At 31.2% G+C, this 18775-nt stretch overlaps 1 protein-coding gene across 14 annotated transcripts in view; it reads right to left on the reverse strand.

The window, feature by feature from the left end:
• Positions 1-1530: 1530 nt before the first annotated feature.
• LOC139524664 (uncharacterized) overlaps positions 1531-18775 on the reverse strand; it is a 71431-nt gene continuing 54186 nt past the window's right edge. For 12 of the 14 annotated variants that reach the window (XM_071319644.1, XM_071319649.1, XM_071319657.1 and 9 more), the window contains 8 exons: positions 17817-18242; positions 17351-17502; positions 13377-14600; positions 10629-10688; positions 9847-9912; positions 7243-7323; positions 3791-4283; positions 1531-2584 (listed from right to left, as the gene is read on the reverse strand). In XM_071319644.1, the coding sequence (XP_071175745.1) occupies positions 2541-2584; positions 3791-4283; positions 7243-7323; positions 9847-9912; positions 10629-10688; positions 13377-14600; positions 17351-17502; positions 17817-18242 (2546 nt within the window). In that variant the 3' untranslated portion in view covers positions 1531-2540. The remainder of the gene's footprint in view (positions 2585-3790; positions 4284-7242; positions 7324-9846; positions 9913-10628; positions 10689-13376; positions 14601-17350; positions 17503-17816; positions 18243-18775) is intronic. The other 2 variants (XM_071319650.1, XM_071319645.1) reach the window with 1 other exon arrangement.

Raw genomic sequence — 18775 nt, forward strand, 5'->3', positions numbered from 1 at the left:
TTTTCAGATACCAGAAAATTAATTTATCGATTGTATCCTTTTCATAACTGTGTCCAATTGACCGAAGGGGGAAGCACCTGGCAGATGATGCATTTATGTTATTTTTATATTGTAATGTTACACTACTGTCTCAGATCAGGGTGAAGTTTAGAACCTTTGCAAAACGCAAATGTATGAATATATATCAGACCGCTGGTTTTTCTGTTTGAGTAGTTTTACATTAGTAACTTTTATGCCCTTTATAGTTTTTTGTTCGATGTGAGCCAAGGCCGTACTTTGACCTTTAATTGTTAACTTTTTTATAGACACTTTACTTGTGGATGGAATTGTACACTGGCACGCATACCACATCTTCTTTTGTATATAACAGGAGACATATATACATTATATATATCTCGTTACTTTTGGACTAAGGGAATCCTCAATTTTCTTGAATTTCCTTTACATGGAAATATTGTTTACGAAGTAGTTTGCAATTTCAGTCAACATGGTCAAATGTGATTATGGCAGATATTAAACTCCTTTTTTTGATTTACAGTTTCTTACAGTGTTAAAGTTTTTCGGATAATAGGCAAAAAAAAAAATCTAAATTTTTGGGAATATTCTTATTGAATGCCTTGACTATTATAAGCAAATAGTTTTAGTATTTAAGAGATAACTGTATTGTATTTGAAGCTTTAAGGACGTCCATCGGTAGTTTTACTGTCGCAAATTTAGTTTACCTGGCGAGTGACTGGTGAGAAGTAATGTTTATCCAATTCTTGAATTAATGCATGTATATATTATAAACTTAGTCTTCTGTGCACGATTTCATCATTATTTACGCTAAAATGTAAATATATAATCGTAATTTTTTTTCTCTCTGTCTGTTATGAAGTGAAAATAGCAGCTTATTAATTGTCGTGCTATGAAGCCGTAGTCAACTGATTGTCACCTTATAGTAAACAATCAACATAGAATCATGGATACTGAGCACATGTTTTTAACATATTGCGATCACCGGAATTTTACAAAATGGGTCACGCTAAGGTCACGTTGAATACGGAAAATATGTCGGCGAATTGCTTCCTGGAAATAAGCAATTAAAAAAAGTAAACTTCTTCTAAATGTGGACAAATTAAAGAATTTTCTTCATAAAAAAAGTATATGTACATAAGTTTTATAATGCCAACTATCCATTTTGTTAAAAAAAAAAAAAAAAAATTTTAATTTGAGGTTTCATATGACTTTAAAGGAAACTCCAAAGTGCAAAACATCTATCCAAAGTTTTAACTAAATCACTTAATATCGATAATCATATCTATTATACCATTTTTATATAGATTACATGGTTTTCCTGTTTGAATTATTTTACACTAGTCATGTTGTGCTTTTTATAGCTTGCTGTACGGTGTGATCCAAGGCTCCATGTTGTAGGCCGTATTTTTGACCTATAATTGTTTACTTTTAACACATAGTGACTGGGATATAAACTTGTTTTATTGGCAATCATACCACATCTTCTTATTTCTGTATACCAATCTACATACATTTTGTATAATAATATTTATTTTAAAAAGTCTTCATAGTTATATACAAAATATATACAATACATTGTACAGTAATAGCATAAGACACTATGTTATTATAATAGTATACAATTTCTAAGCTATTTAGAAAATAGAAACAAAATACGAAAAACAACATCCCACAATGATAGCCTTTGTATGATGTCGGCACAAAGATGTTTTGGCCTAAAAGAAGAATATCGAATGAGGACGAAACACGAGGTTAATACACTTCTTTAGGTCGATATATCCTTATTGACCGCAGACCATATTATCAATTTTCTACTATTTTTGAAGGAATGAAATTAGTCAAAATGTACATTTATAATATTCAATGGTATATTGGGTTGTTTGTTTCAATTTCTGAACAAACAATATTTTCGAAATCGAATGAAGGGCTAGGTTTTTACAAATCATTTAAAGAATCAAAACTTCTCACAGTAAGAATAAGAATTCAGTACGACTCAGGACACTACTACGATTTACAATATGTACTGCTAAAAATTAGAATATTCTGATTTTACGGAAGACTCTACATTGTACTAAATTTCCAGTAGGAAAGGGATATTACTTCTTATTTCTTATATACAAATCATAAACTCAAACTTTTTCATTTTACTCACATGCATAAATGTGTATGTACATACTAGTATAGTTTTAAATAATCACTTTTTTCTTGCTATTGTTTGATGTAGTATCAAAGGTAGTTAAATGTGTCAATGTCATCTTGAATATTGCTAACGTCTGTAATTTTTTCTGCAGAATGGCTTTTATTGGCAATAAAATACACATTTAGTGTATATAAGATAATGTAAGGTCATCTAATAAAGAAATATGATTAGACTGTTTTATTTTACATTGAATCTAGATAGTTCTTTATAACATATACTACACAATGTAATTATTTATAAAACAATAACACAAATTCATCTGTAAAAACGAAATAGCAGAAAAACATAGATGAGTTCTCAAGTCTGTTATCATGATGGTTACTTATTTATTTCGTGTGTGTTTAACTTCCACAACAAGTTCCAGTTCTGAAATTAAATGAAACCATCATTGCATAATAATTATATCAAAACCTTATTTCTTAAAAAAACACAATTAAAATACAAAAATCAAGGTAACAAGAAAAATCAATCAGGTCAATTCTAATTTTAATGGTACATTAGAACACCGCCTAGGTTCTTTCTAATTTACTGGATGTGTTTTTTTTCTGATTGAAAATATTTTGTATGTACTCGTATACTTCTACATTCATATTGGTTACTGTATTGCGGTTTAAACTTTGTAAGAAATCATCCTAATTAAAACTAGTAGCCACATTAGGAGAGTGCAATTCTTTCTGCATGATTAACGACCATTTAGACCACTCTTTGTACAACATTGTTTGGCACAGTTTTTGGTATTTTGGGTCATCAATGCTATCCAACTATCCAACGTGTTACTTGTTTTGCTTTCCAATTTTGTTGATCGGATCGTCATTGATGAGTCTTATGTAGACGAAACGCGTGTCTGGCTCATTAAATTATAAGCTTGGTACCGGATAACTATTTCGTTTGTTTTTTAATAATTATTATCGTTTCATAAAGTGTACTAAATAAAAGTGGTGTACTTACAATATTCGGTATGTAGTCATCTTCACTAGAAGATACTGTTCATTTTTTTTCAAAATTTCTATGAACATATTTTTTTAATCAATTCATGGTCTCACTGTTTTCAAATTTGTTCAGACTTACTGTTTTACTCAGAAATACGTCAAAATAATGCACGTTGTACTAGTATACTGAAGGGATAACTTATAAGAGGAAATAAACTGACAATGTCATGGCAAAACACGAAAAACGACCTGATAAGTTTATTTACAACCACTGGGTCGATGACACTGCTAGTGGAGCTTTATTCCCAAATGGTATCACCAGCCCAGTGATTTTGCATTTTTTACTTTTCTTGAATCGAGCGTAACTGGTGAGTCTTTTGGAGACGAAACGCACGTCAAGCGGTAATACTATATTTCATTCATGGTCTCTATAATGAGTTTATTTACTCATATAAAACTTATATCATTTAGACCTCTATAAAATAAAAGTAAAATATATATGAGTTTCTTATTTGCGTACATAGCTTTAATCATTTTTATAAATACATGTTTTGGTAACTATAGATTTAATAAATGACTGTTAAAAAATTATGAAAAGTAGAGCATGGATGATGAAATCATGTGATTTTCAAATCAATCTTACCCGATTGTGTTTTAATTTCATTTTCAATTTGATGATGAATTTCATTCACTTCCTCATTTGCAATTGTTCTAGCTAAAACATCATTGAGTCGTTTTGAATACAGCTTCATTGGATTGTTGCGTTTATCAAATCGTTTTAAAAGATCCTCTATAATATGACACAGGTCATTGTAACGCTTATCTTCAAGTGCATATGTCGTAGAGTGTTGAAGTTCATTCCTGGTAAGTCGTATTCGCTCTATGTCATCTCCAGTAGCTGTATCAGTATTCTTTATATCATGCAATGTCTTTGCCCAAGGATATTTGCGGCCACCTGAATTACTCGGAATATGTTTATTAAGACTCCATAGCTCTTTTGACAAGTACGTTATATCACATTCACTCCTAGGCTTCACATTTTGTTTGTCTTGTTTAAGAAGATCATATAAAACATCGGCAAGAATATTCAGTACAATCATTCCCATCTTTGCAAAATTAAATTCCTCTTTTGAAAACTAAAATGAACATTAAAGAATATCAAAAACGTGTTACTAGAAACGATTTTTGTTTTACAAAAATACTGAGGAAAATTCAAAATTGAAATTCTTTAATTAAATGGCAAAAATTAAAAGCTCACACATATCAAATGAACTAATATTATCTGTCATATTCCTGACTTGGTACAGGTATTTTCTTAAATAGAAAATTGTTGATTAAAACCCGGGTAGCCAAAACCGCTCACTTGTATGACAGTCGCATAAAATTTCACTATATTGACAACGATGTTTAAACAAAACAAACAGACATCATAGGTAAAAATGTTAAAATAGATGTAGAGCAGTCTACATTGTGTTATATACTTAACCACTTTAAAAAAAAATGTAACACGAAGCTCAAAGAGACATATAGACAAAGCACATAAGAAAAATGTAGGACAAGAATACAAAAAAAAAAAATCAATGGCACAATAACGCAATGGCGCGATATATAAATACCGAGCCACGTCAAATGGAAATTCCCAAAAAATAGACTTAAAAGTAAAAGTAATATTCAGAACACCAAATGAAAAAAATACTAGTGGAGATTTATTTCCCCGAGGGTATCACAAGCCCAGTAGTCAGCACTTTTTGTGCTGACATGAATTGTCATTGATATGGTTATATTTATAAAATAACTGTTAACAAAATTTTGAATTTTTCGAAATACTAAGGCTTTTCTACCTCAGGCATAGATTACTTCAGCTGTATTTGGCAAAACTTTTAGGAATTTTGGTCCTCAATGCTCTTCAACTTCGTACTTTGTTTGGCCTTTTTTAGATTCGAGCGTCACTGATGAGTCTTTTGTAGACGTAACGCGCGTCTGGCGTATATACAAAATTTAGTCCTGGTATCTATGAAGAGTTTATTTACAATCACTGGGTTCATGCCACTGCTGGTGGAGATTTATTTCCCGAGGGTATCACAAGCCCAGTAGTCAGCACTTTTCGTGCTGACATGAATTATCATTGATTTTGTTATATTTATAAATTAATTGTTAACAAAATTTTGAATTTTTTGAAATACTAAGGCTTTTCTACCTCAGGCATATATTACTTTAGCTGTATTTGGCAAAACTTTAAGGAATTTTGGTCCTCAATGTACTTCAACTTCGTACTTTGTTTGGCCCTTTTAACTTTTTTAGATTCGAGAGTCACTGATGAGTCTTTTGTAGACGAAACGCGCGTCTGGCGTATATACAAAATTTAGTCCTGGTATCTATGATGAGTTTATAGCACGTCATTTAGATGATATTCAAGACCAAAAGTAGACTTAATAGTAAAATTAATATTCAAAACACCAAATGAAAAATACTATAGAACATTATTTAGAGGATAAACAACGTTAGTACCTAGAAAATATACTAAAGACCATCGTGTATTATTTGTGAAGTTGATACGAAATATATATAAAAAAGGTCTTTGTACCTTACTACGAAGGTTTTTAGGGCGGCATGTTCTTTGACATATCCCTGGATCATTAATTTTCTACTCAGACACTTGTGACATTTTACAAAGTCTGAGCAGTAGCTTAAAGCTGCTCTTGAATACCGAATAAGTTGGGAAATGTATATTCCATGTGAAGTTGGTATATTGCTCCTAAAAAAGGGACGAATGATATCAAGGGGACAGTCAAACTCATAAATCTAAAACAAACTGACAACGCCATGGCTAAAAATGAAAAAGACAAACAAACAACAGCACACATGACACAACATAGAAAACTAAAGAATAAACAACACGAAAGTACGAAAAATCATAGATTCTGGTACTGGGACTTACGAGATGACTGTGTATGTCGAATTCGGGGTTTAAGTCTAAACCTAATGTGGAGGAAGACCTGGCTGTTGTTTCCTTAATTTCGAATGCTGGGGAATGTTTTAAATGAACCCAATCCGAAAAGTGTGGGTTGTTAATGGACAGAAAATCATCCATATATCTGAATGTGAAATTAAATGACATCTATTTTTTGGTCTTCTTGTTTTTAACAAGTATCTGAAGGAACTCCGACTCATATGAAATAAGAAGAGATCTTTAATTGTATATGTTAGGTCGAACAGTATTTGTATGTTCTGTTGAAAAATTAACCTATGTCAAATGCATAAATTTATACCATTTTTATACACACATATTTTTGTAGATGGAGGGGTTAAATACAGCAAAAGACCAAGGGAAATTCAAACTTATAAGGTAGAAATAAACTGACAACTTGATGGCTGAAAAAAAAACACCAGACAAACAGATATAAAACAGTACACAAAACACATTATAAAAACTAAAAACTGAGCAACACCGACGCCATACTAAAACTTTGGTGATCTCAGGTTATCAGAAATGATATTCAGACCATGCTCCACATGTGGCACCTGTCGTGCTGCTCATGTAAATCTGTAAGTACAAACCCAATAAAAAGTTCGCGAGGTCAAATTCGAGGTGAAGATTGTTTTAACGACAACATCATTGAAAAGTGTAGCACAGATATATACAGGATGTTATTTGGAATTTTAATAGGGTCATTATGATTGTGCAAGTTCTAAACTAACAAATTTCCCAATCATTTTCTAAGAAATGTATGGTCGGCCAGGTAAACTTTAAAAAACGTAGTCCACAATTAATAAGGATCATACATATGGCTCTATATAAAAAAAGAGAAAAAAAGCGAACATAGATATAATCTTTTTGAGAAATTCAAGTGATTGTTAATGCGCATGTAGGTGATGCATTAAAAATGAACGATTATAACACTGTCGACATACCGGCTCAATCGTTGTGAAGTTCGTGCAATTCCCAAAGTTTTTTAACATTTATTTTGGTCTAATTAACTGATTTATGCAATTTGATAAATCAGTAACTACTGTAACCTCAAATAGCGATTCGTGAAAATGCCAAATTTAGTTTTTATTGTATTTAGTCAAAACAATAATTGTTGCACAACTTACCACTTTCGAGCTTCCTGTTCTGGTAACAACGTCAGACACTTTTAAGTTTGTACTTATATTTCCTTGTACACGACAACGTACCTGAAATAAAATTGAGAATGGAAATGGGGAATGTGCCAAAGAGAAAACAACCCGACCATAGAAAAAACACAACAGCAGAAGGTCACCAACAGGTCTTCAATGTAGCGAGAAAATCCCGCACCCGGAGGTGTCCTTCAGCTGGCCCCTAAACAAATATATACTAGTTCAGTGATAATGAACGCCATACTAATTTCCAAATTGTACACAAGAAACTAAAATTAAAATAATACAAGACTAACAAAGGCCAGAGGCTCCTGACTTGGGACAGGCGCAAAAATGCGGCGGGGTTATACATGTTTGTGGGATCTCAACCCCCCCTATACCTCTAGCCAATGTAGAAAAGTAAACGCATAACAATACGCACATTAAAATTCAGTTCAAGAGAAGTCCGAGTCTGATGAAAACATATTATGATATAATCTGCAACTATAGGCTTCTTAAGTTTTTAGCAACAGTGTTCAAAATCATCTCACACTTGATTAAATCAAAACCAAGTTTGGTCTAAATAATTCCGTAGTATTTAAAAAAAACACATGGTAAAGTTTTTAATCGACATTATCCCAAATAAAGAGTCATTCAAAAGACTATTTCTGAAATCTAATATTCCCGTAGATCTCAAGATTGAAACATTGTAAAGACAGATGTTTCTCAAACCACGCCTCTTTTAGGGAGATATTGAATATTCATAGATAATTGATTTTGTTAACATACTTGTTTCCAGTTATGATCTGTAGGTTGCATCTCATAGAGACATAACTTGGGAATGTTGCCAGTAAATATAGATGTGAATATTGTTTATAACGAAATATGTGGTAGCTCTATAGTCGAGGTAGGTATAGTTAAGAAATTTAGTAATAGTTTAAACTCTTAGAAGTTCGTGGCATATAAACGTTGAAAATATGCCGCACAGCCCTATATTTTGACCTTCCAAAACACTTCTAGTGCATATGAACCTTCTATTCTAGAATATGATTTTTAGTAAAGTATTCCAAGTAAGGGTGGTACAGATTTAGCTGTAAAAGGAGTTCCTAAGGGAAATCACATTGCCAATATTTACAGAAATGCAACCTTTAGGCCAATAAGTCCTTTAGAATTCTGATAATATTTGAAAAGTGTATGAAATAAGTAGATCTTGACTTTCTTTGCACATTTGCCGTGACTGATTTTCTCTAAAACATATAATTGTAAAGATATATGACAATCACTTACCCTTATGTAATAGATTTAGCCATGGCAGCAATGTTTGTTGACTGACCGGGAAAACACGAAGAAATTTACTAGATATTTGTTCAACACATTTTAAAAATATTTTTCAATTATATCAGAGGAAAACATTTTTGACAAAGTATACGGAAAACTGGAAACATAGTTAAGAAAAGTTGGTTCGGGCTATAAGTTCTTAAAATGTCATCCAATATGTATGGTCATGAAACTTTTTTGCAGATATTCTATATATCTAATGTAGTTTTTATAAATTCAGGGAAAACATGAACGTTAGCGCATACGGTACAGTTACAGGGGACGTAATGACGTTGCTAACGTAAATTGTTATTTTCCTTACGTCAAACTGACATTTGGTTTGATTACGTATGAAGATTATGTATACCAATTTTCATAAAAAGGTCAATAGAGCATTTTTTTTTTATTTGATAAATAATATACAGGAAAAAATGACGCTTTTTTCCAACAATCCCGAACATTTAATAATTATGAGTTATTTGTAAAAATAAAATGTATAGAACATTTATATAAAACAGAAATTACAAACAATTCAACAAAAAACATCCAGTGTTTATCTTTCAAAACAAAAAGTTCTGTGTTCTTTCGGAAGGAAAAATACGATAACAAATCTAAATTTTGAGCAAATATCTGAAATTTCGACCTCATTTTACTCAAAAAGTAGCACATGAAGGTATATTTTTTATTACGTATTTGATTTAATCAGATGAAAAATAGCCTATATGCAAATTTTCATCAAAATGTCATCATGGAATCAAAACTGTATCGTATGCCCTAAAATCGTTACCAACAATAATTCATTAAGAAGTCGTCATTTAATTTTGTCGAAAACAGGAAGAAAGTAGCTTTGTTTTTATGAGCATTCTGCACTTTTATTTTTATATAATATCTTTCAAGTAATAAAACAATAATGCATTTACCCCTATGTTATACTTTAAGCCATGTCAGCCCTATTTGTTGACTGGTGGACAAAACAAAAGAATATATACTAGATATTCTAAGGATCATTCACCCTATATTTTTTTGTAGTTTTGTCGGTAGTTTCATAGGAGAAGATTAGGTTAAAACATTCAAGACAACAAAAATGAGGGCTACGATGTACGCCAAGTAGTATCCCCTTGTGGCCTTATATTATTTGAGCGAAAGGACGAACGAAGATATGTAAAAACAACATCACAATATGCCTCCGCTTTGATTAAGCAATGGTATTGGGTTAACGTATATATATTTTAAATAATCAAGTTCAAATAAAAAGTTCTCATTTATCATCTATTGTTTCGTTACCTCTGTGAAAACTGTTTCCTTGTTACCAGTGGTTTCAGAATTTGATTTTTCAAAACTTCGGGACTGCTGAAACAAATCGAAAATATAAATGATTGTTTTCAGGAAACTAAATGTCTAATTCTCTCGATAATTGAAAAACATCAGTAAATTATTGCCAAGTATAAAGTCAAACAATGATCACGATTCCTACCTATAACTATTACTTCACGTATGGACACATAATATTGTAACAATTACATATTTTTTGTCGTTTGTATCATTATTTTAGGACACATTTCTAACTTACTCTATACAATGCATATAGTTCATCCTGTATATTGATGCTTAGTTCAAGTATTTCTTTAACAACCAAGAAGCAGTGTTGGATAGTGGTACTTAGGATTATGATATATATTATACGAATACACGAGGGACAAACATTAGCCTGTCTAATCTAATAAAATCATACAATTTTTGGGGTTTTAAAATCATTTATTCGGTAACATAGTTTAAGAACATAAAGTACCAAGTCAAAACCATATTTTTTTTCAAGATTGAAAGGAAGGAAAAGGAACAGGGCATCATTTTTTTTATGGTCGGCCAATCCTGTGTCCTTCTTGGTAAATGAAAAAAATACATTCTTGGCTCCACGGGACAACAGTGTGGTTATGTTAAATCAGTGCTTATTTCACTTATTATAAGTCTGTAAAGTTTAGGCATTGGTATGCAGGAACAGCTTCTGCTTGAAAAGTTTTCAGCCAATCAAATCAATTTACCTTTGACTGTATTTTCATTGAATTTACCTTTTTATTGGACGACCTTCTTTCATCCTTTTTTCGCCTTTTGATGCCTTTTCTATGACCCTGAAAGGAAGATAGACATATCTGTGTTATATTATAAACGGTGTAGAATTCCCATTCATAAACAAATACCTCCCATGTATAATTGGATTTTATAAAGGAGAAAAAAAACCCAAAGAGGCCCAAGTGCGCCTGTATCACTAACTTTATAAACTTGTTGGATTATATGTGAATTAAGAGGAAAATAGATCTTGACATTTTTGTCAGTTTATAAGCTTTTGTCAAATGAATTTTGGTTTTCAAGAAAGAAAGCAATTAATGCATTTCATCCTCAAGTTCTAATTTTAGTATCTTCAACTTTTTTATTTAAATGATCGCAAAAACAAGAGAGAAATTGAAGTGACAAAAGACATATTCGTAGCAGAAATTCAGAAACTAACAAATTTCATAATTAAAAAAGGGGATGTAACTCTTTGATTGTGAAATAGAAATTCACAAAAATTAACTTGATCTGTTAATTATTTTAATGAAAATGTGTAAATGTCTTGTAAATACTGGAAAACATATGTTTTAAGCTATCAACTACAAACCAAATAAGTGATCAATAGACTCACGAATCTCTAAAAACTCAAGACTCGTAACCTATAATTGTAATCGATTGTAATTGATTACATTTGTTCTAGTAATCGACAGTAATCTATAATCGAAGACATTTTCGATTATATGTAATCGTAATTTAATCGATTACAGCAAAAATAAAGATGTTGTCATCGATTACATTTCGGTTACTTTAGTAAAATAGTTTGAGGGAATTGTACCTATTTTGAAATGAAAATATGTAATTCTATAGTATAGATTATTATGTATGTATTCATCAGTTTGTAGTACTGATAAAATAGAATGTATTTATAAGATTTTAGAGTTTACCAACTGTCTTATTTCTATCTACTGTCTCAAGCTGTATTATGATCAATCAGATCACCTATAAAATTTAATTGTATGTCAAGCTTTTGGCACAAATGGATGTGCTTATCAATAAATCAAGACCTTTTGTATTGAAATAAGAAAAAAAGATTTAAAATAAGAAATGTGCCTTGAATTAAGTTTTATTACCACATAAGAGTAGTAAGCTTATTTATATCTAAATTTCTGAAAGCATAATTTTCAATAAAAGATAAATAGTTGATAATGTTTTGATATATATTAAAGTTTAAAAAGTTCACAACATCCTTTTGACAATAAAAAACTAGAGGCTCTCAAGAGCCTGTATCGCTCACCTGATTCTACTTGAGTTTTTGAAATCATATAAAAAAATATAAAATTTGGCTAAAAGTAACAACACTTGGGCAGCACCTCATAACGAAAGGAACATTCATGGTATGTTTGATTTCATTCAATTCAGTGGTTCTTAAGAAGACTTTTGTATGCATTTCCCATAGGGTCCTATGTCAAACTAAGTCCCCCGCTGGCAGCCATCTTGGATGATGGATCGGCTACAAAGTAACAACACTTGGTCAACACCTTATAACGAACATTCATGCCATGTGTAGTTTCATTCCATTCAGTGGTTCTCTAAAAGAAGACATTTGTATATATTTCCAATAGGGTCCTATGTTAAACTAAGTCCCCCGCTGTCATCTCTCATTGAGTTATTAATGAATATGTTGATAGTCAAAACTGCAAGATTTTTTGAATATTTCGCATCCTCAGTAAGAGATTCCATCCAGAAAACAACTGTCAACTTAAATTAAATTTGGAAACAATGCTTCACTACACAATGTTGAGCAACATAATTTTAGCTGTTAAAAATTTGAAGCATGAAATTGACAGTAAAAAGTAAAAAGTAATCTAATAAATTTTGATAAAGTAATCGATTACAATCGATTAGATACAAAACAATAGAATAATCGTTTATTGATCGATCACACGAAAATTCTTCATGAAATCGATTATAAATCGATTACATTTGCCAGTAATAGTCCTCATCCCTGACTCACAGTTGTATACTATAATGAATTTAAAAGTTGAATCTAAATTGCCATTTTCAAAACATATTCCAAGGACCGAAGTTTGGAATTGTTTAAATTAAAACGGCCAAAATTGAATTTAACATTTAAGTCAATAGTAAAATTTCTCAGGAATAGAAAATATATTTCAATTAACTTTTCTTCAATGGCTTAACACATTCCATAAAATTTCTATTAATTCCAAAAAGTGGTTCACTATTCATCATGTGGGGGAAACGGGACTGACGAACGGACATTTTGTATTCCAAGCGGGATATAAAAACCACAAACTTTAGAAGCTAGATATGATTGGTAAAAAAAGAAGTTTCTTTAATTTGGATTTTCTTCTTTTTTTATTCGAGCGTCATTGATACATCTTTTGTAGACGAAACGCATAATTGGTGTTCAAAATGCAAGAACTTGCATAGATTTCAATACTAATAGTCGTATTTTCTCATTCCAATGTGTATGCTTTGTCAAAGACTCACACGAATTAATTTATACAATTTATTAAAAGATCATTTATGCCAAATTTGTTTGAATCAATTCAATGGTTACTGATGGAAAACAACGACAAATGAAGCAAAAACACAAACGTGCACGAAAAAAAGACATATACCACGAGATTACAGTATCCCACCAGGTTCAAGCCAGCCAACATGTTTTAATTTAAAAACAAAATAGCTGAATAAATCACTTGTAAGTGTTTTTCTTATTATTTCTGAAATAATTCAATTAAACTTACATGCTGTTTTGACCACTCATTATTCAATTTGTGTGTTGCTGTACAGGCCTCACAGAAATATTCTGTATTATGTTCTTCAATAAAGACATTTGAACCTTTTACAGAATCTAGATTTACCAAGCCACATTCCCACTTTCTCTCAAATGTTACATTTGTCATTTTGTATCTTTTACTAATAATATTGGTTATCTCTGTCTCAACGAAATCAGTAATATGAGAGTATGAACCTCTTTTAATAATTGTACTCATCATAAATTCCAGAATTTGAATCTGAATTAAATTTGGACTTTTTGTTATTAGTAATTTTTGTAATCTTGTCTTCTGTAGGTCAAAAATGGCAGTACCTCTGAAAAGGGCAATTTCGTTTTTTTTCTGTTTAGTTTTCGCAACTTTGGCAACTTCATATTCCCGGCACAGTGAAGCAATCAAATGATTTATTAGATGTGGTGGAAGAAAATTAAATTTCAAACAGAGCCACGTGGATTTCTTACAGGTGTCTTCTGTGACCTTAAACATCTTATATATGTCACACTCAGGTTTTTCTTTCACCATACAAGGTACATAGTAGCAGGATATTTCTGTAGTAGCATCTTCTTCCGATGTAATTGGACGTATAATGATGTCAAATTTCTCCATAACTTTCAAAATATGGTCTTTATGTTTAGACAAAATACTTTGTTCGTTTTTAAATATATCTCCGAGCACCTCACTGTGTAAAACTCCTCTTTGGTTTAAGTCGTCCCACTTTTCCTTGTTTTTAAAGGTCTTTATTTTCAATTGAAATTTTTCTGCTGTAACAATACATTTAAAGGCATCAGATAACCACTGTGTGTCTAAAATGATATGATTAGGAAGATCCTCAAAATATACCAAAGACCGGATTTCATGGTGATACTTCAAGAACAAAGTAAGTTCTGCTTCGCTTAAAGGCTTAGATGAATCAACAGAAAGATGTTTTATTTCCTGAATCGAAATGATTGGCAACTCTTTCTTTTTCTCTTGTAAGCGCTTTTCCAACTGAATGAACTTTAGCGGATAATCTTTATTCCATGTTTTAATTGTCCTTGCTAATTTTAGAATACTTTTTCGTATTTCATGGAATACATCGTTGTTATCTTTTGTGTTTGAAATGAATTGTGTATATTCATCCCTTATGTGTCGGCATGCATCTGCTGAAACATTTCTAGCGTATGTATCCAGCCTTTTCATACATGCATTTTGAATCTACAAAAAATAAAAAATAAGTTCATTTTTCATATGTCTTAACCAACAGGAGACACATCTGCTGTTATAAAAGGACAAGGTTCACTTATGGCACAACATGGCCTTGAATATTAACTTAATCGTAAAACACCAAAATAAGTCAGAATTTGGTTTGTAAATGAGTCTATCTCAAAAGTCCTATTGCTAAATACATCACTTCTTTTCATTAAAGTACAATTTTAGTAAAGTAAGCCCATTTTGGACATTTTTTTCAAAATATGATGGTTTTGTTCAATTTTCAGACCTAACAGCTTTAGAAACACCTCGGCCGCCACTTACGACCCAAAATGTGTTGTGACCAAAAGATTCCAATTTGAATACAGAATTTATCAATATAAAAACTTTTTGGATCATGGATGGCGGCCAAAGTTAATTATGCCAAAAACAATTAAAATTATGGGAAAAAAGTACCAAAATTGACCCTAAAATACAAATGATGATTACTTAAGGGATCATAGCTTCAAAAATTGTGAAGGTAAGTGCCAGAAAATATATTTTTGTCTTAATAGTATTATCACAAGTATTTCTACGTGAAATTTGTAAGTTTTTGGCTGGATTTAAAAACATAAAAAATTTAGGGCCAATTTCAACCCTTCGTGAACCTTCTCCTTTGCAACTCCCATGATTAACCTAGCCCTTATAGTTGTTAAGTAGCAACCAAACTGCAAAAACACTGCACAATGAAGATTTAAGGCGCAATCTGTTACGTCGATTGTTCAAAAGCAATGTTTATAAGCATATATATTTATTGTTACAAAACCTTCTATTTGAATTTCAATTTATTACATTCAGTGGTTCTAAAATTGTTGCTCATCGAACAAGGACCATTTTTTAAATTTTTTTCTTGACATAACTTATTTAATTTCTGTATGCAGTCAATTATTGACTATAACAATACAACCATCAATGCTCAAATAGTAACACGAGCATGTGTTTAGTGGACATTAAATTGCCCAAATGTCATGCAGTAGTTATGTATTATTCATATTTTCACCACAAAAAAACAAAATTATATTTTCCGAATGATCAAGTACTATATAATTTGGAAGGATATACCAACATAAGTGCTTTAAAAAAAAGTGGAAAATGAGATTACTTACACCAGAGACCAAAGTACACTTACGTTAACAACTATAAGTCAACATACGGCCTTCAACAATGAACACAACTCAAACGGAAAAGTCAGCTATAAAATGTCCAAAAAGGACAAATGTTAACAATGAAAAAAAATTAACGGCCTGATTTTTGTGAAAAAAAAACAACAAACAACTAACGGAACACATATGATATAGAGTAACAACAGACAACTACTGAATAACAGGCGCCTGAATTGTAGCAGGCACAAATAAAATGTGTCGCCGCACCTAGCATGGGATTGCACAACATATGGACACACTATCAAAATCTGTTGAAAAGGGAATAACTTATCTGACCGATTCAAAGCAGAAATACAAATTACAAAAACACAGACCAGAAGAAGCAGGGTATTTATATATTCCACAATAAAATAGACACTAAGTTCAAATCTGAGAGAACTCGTAGATACTGACAGTCAATAACAAATTATACAAATTCATGTATCTAAGACTAAAACATCAATTAGTACACATCAAACAGCCGTGGATTCAGTGTAAAGATGTCATTCATAGATGGGGAAAACATGACCTTGTGTAATGCCAAAATACAGTTGTAAAACTGAGAAAATCCATACGTATATGTATAACAAATATATATAAATCAATAATAGAAGTTTGTTTTTACTAACTTGTAACAAAATCATTAAAATCCAAAACGTCACTACAGATACGGGCAAAACAAACGAGTAGTATTATGATTATAAAAAAAGGAAAATTAACAATAAGGAAAGAAAAGAACAGTCATTACCGTTTATACTTAATTTTCTTAAAGTACGTTTTTTTTGCATAAATTTCAGCAGCATATTTAGAAAATTATCGATTAGGCGAAATCAAGAAAATAGGACAAAATTTATCATTTGAAGACAAGATGATTATTTGTGGAAAAATAGGATATAGGTAGATATCTACATTATGATCATTTTTGCATACCCTCCCTCGTTAGCAATTCTCTTCCTATTTTGATTTTTTAAAGTGTAAGACAATTATTGCATTTTACTCTTATGCCGGCAATGTTTCTGTTTCGTTTCGGATAAAAAGAATAATAATATAAAAATATATAAGATACGTCAATGATTATTCAGCCTAATTGTGGTTGCGATTAAGTTTAAGAGAAAACCAAATTTGAAAACGTTAACGACGACGGACAACGACTGACGCAAGGGTTCTATTTTTCAAAAAATATCTATGTTCTAAATACATGTGGCTCATAATCCATCATTTTGTTGAAGAACATCGACTAAAAGTATGTCAAATATTTTAATATGATGTTATCAAAACTTATGTTTATTTTTTTACTAGAGAGTCAAGTTTTTAACATCATATTTATATACTAATACTGAAGCAAATAATAAATGGAAAGGATTACAATTTTGATCTGAGCGTCACTGATGAGTCTTATGTAGACGAAACGCGCGTCTGGCGTATAAAATTATAATCCTGGTACTTTTGATAACTATTTACACATATTTCTTTTTATTTGTAAGTTCCACGATCATTTGTCTTTATCATCTTTATCTAATCTTCTAGAACAACTGAATGTCAATCTATAAAGGTTATTCAATGTAAAATCAATACCTCTTCTCCCTCGGATATTTTAACTTCATCCTTCCATGTACCAACTAGAATGACTGGTGGACAAAGGGGTTGGTTTGTACTATGATTGCTTGAATTACGTTTTTCCTGTGTACAGTAACAATGTATCGAGTCCATCCATAATCCAAACATTTCTAAAAGATATATCAAAACCACAATATTGTTTTTATCATTCATATTACAGAACAAGAATTGTATTGTCTAGGACTTTTATATTAGTTCTGTTTATTTGGTACGAAATATCTGTATATGTTTCATGTACTACATTTTGGAAAACAAATATATCGTAAAAGATTTCTGAGTGGTAAGAGTAGACAAAAACGAATAAAAGTAATCCAAAACCATAGGGCGTGATACTAACAAATTAAACTGTAGAAAGATTCACTTAAAAACTCCGTCTTTAAGTAAATAAATCTTATTTGTACTTCAAAATATTACACAACATTACCTTGAGCTTCAATGTCGTTAGATTTGTTAAGTTTTGTAACAACAATATAAATTGCATCTGGCGATAAAAAGGTCTGATGTGTCTGGTAAAATTCTGTGTCTCCGGCAAAATCCCAAAGGAGTAAGGTTGCATAATCTTCTTTATCACGAAGGTCAACTTCTGATTGTAACATACTTTTGATTTCCTTTTCTGCTTGTTCAAATGGATGTTCATGAGATACAGATGCATTTTTAGGTTGTAATATATTAAGTGACTGAGACGCTGAATTCACAGATTTTGCACTAGAACTGGTTGGTTTGTCGATACTATCAATTTTGTACCCGGTTCCTTCTACTGATGCTTTACTGTTTACATTAACCTGGCTCTTAAGACTTTCGTCGTAGGGTTGTAACAGCCTTTTATGCAGTTCGGCTTCTTCGTTGATGCCTTTAGTGTTGTTTTTAATAAAATGAAACCAAAAATTTACTATTAAAATTATAATTACCCTAAGTTAGGTAAGTCGTGTATAAACCAAAAAGTGACAATGGTTTGGAGATTGATCTGCACTCAAATCATTTACTAAAGGTATAGCAAATCCGATTTTTTTAAGAAATGCATATTTTGAAATAGCTCATCAATGTATTCTACTTTTGTATACACTTATTAAACAAACTTTACTAAAATTGTCCGTTTATAAATTTTGAAATTATTATGAAACTAAGGTTTCAACTCCCTCAGGCAAAGTTGGCTTTAGATGAATTTGGCTATTTATTTTAGGTATTTTTAACATATAGCTCTTCAACGATTTTCGGTACTTATACATCTTCGGATTTCAAATTTTTGGCATTGAGCGTTCCTGATGAAGGTAAATCCAGAAAAGCGCTTCGGACGCAATAAATTATTAAACGTGTTGTTTTATATTTTTATTAAAGTTAGCATTCTACCATTGTGGTAATTTATTGTAAGATTGATGTCTTAAT

Source organism: Mytilus edulis, chromosome 5 (genome assembly GCF_963676685.1).
Source record: "Mytilus edulis chromosome 5, xbMytEdul2.2, whole genome shotgun sequence".
Classification (NCBI taxonomy): domain Eukaryota; kingdom Metazoa; phylum Mollusca; class Bivalvia; order Mytilida; family Mytilidae; genus Mytilus; species Mytilus edulis.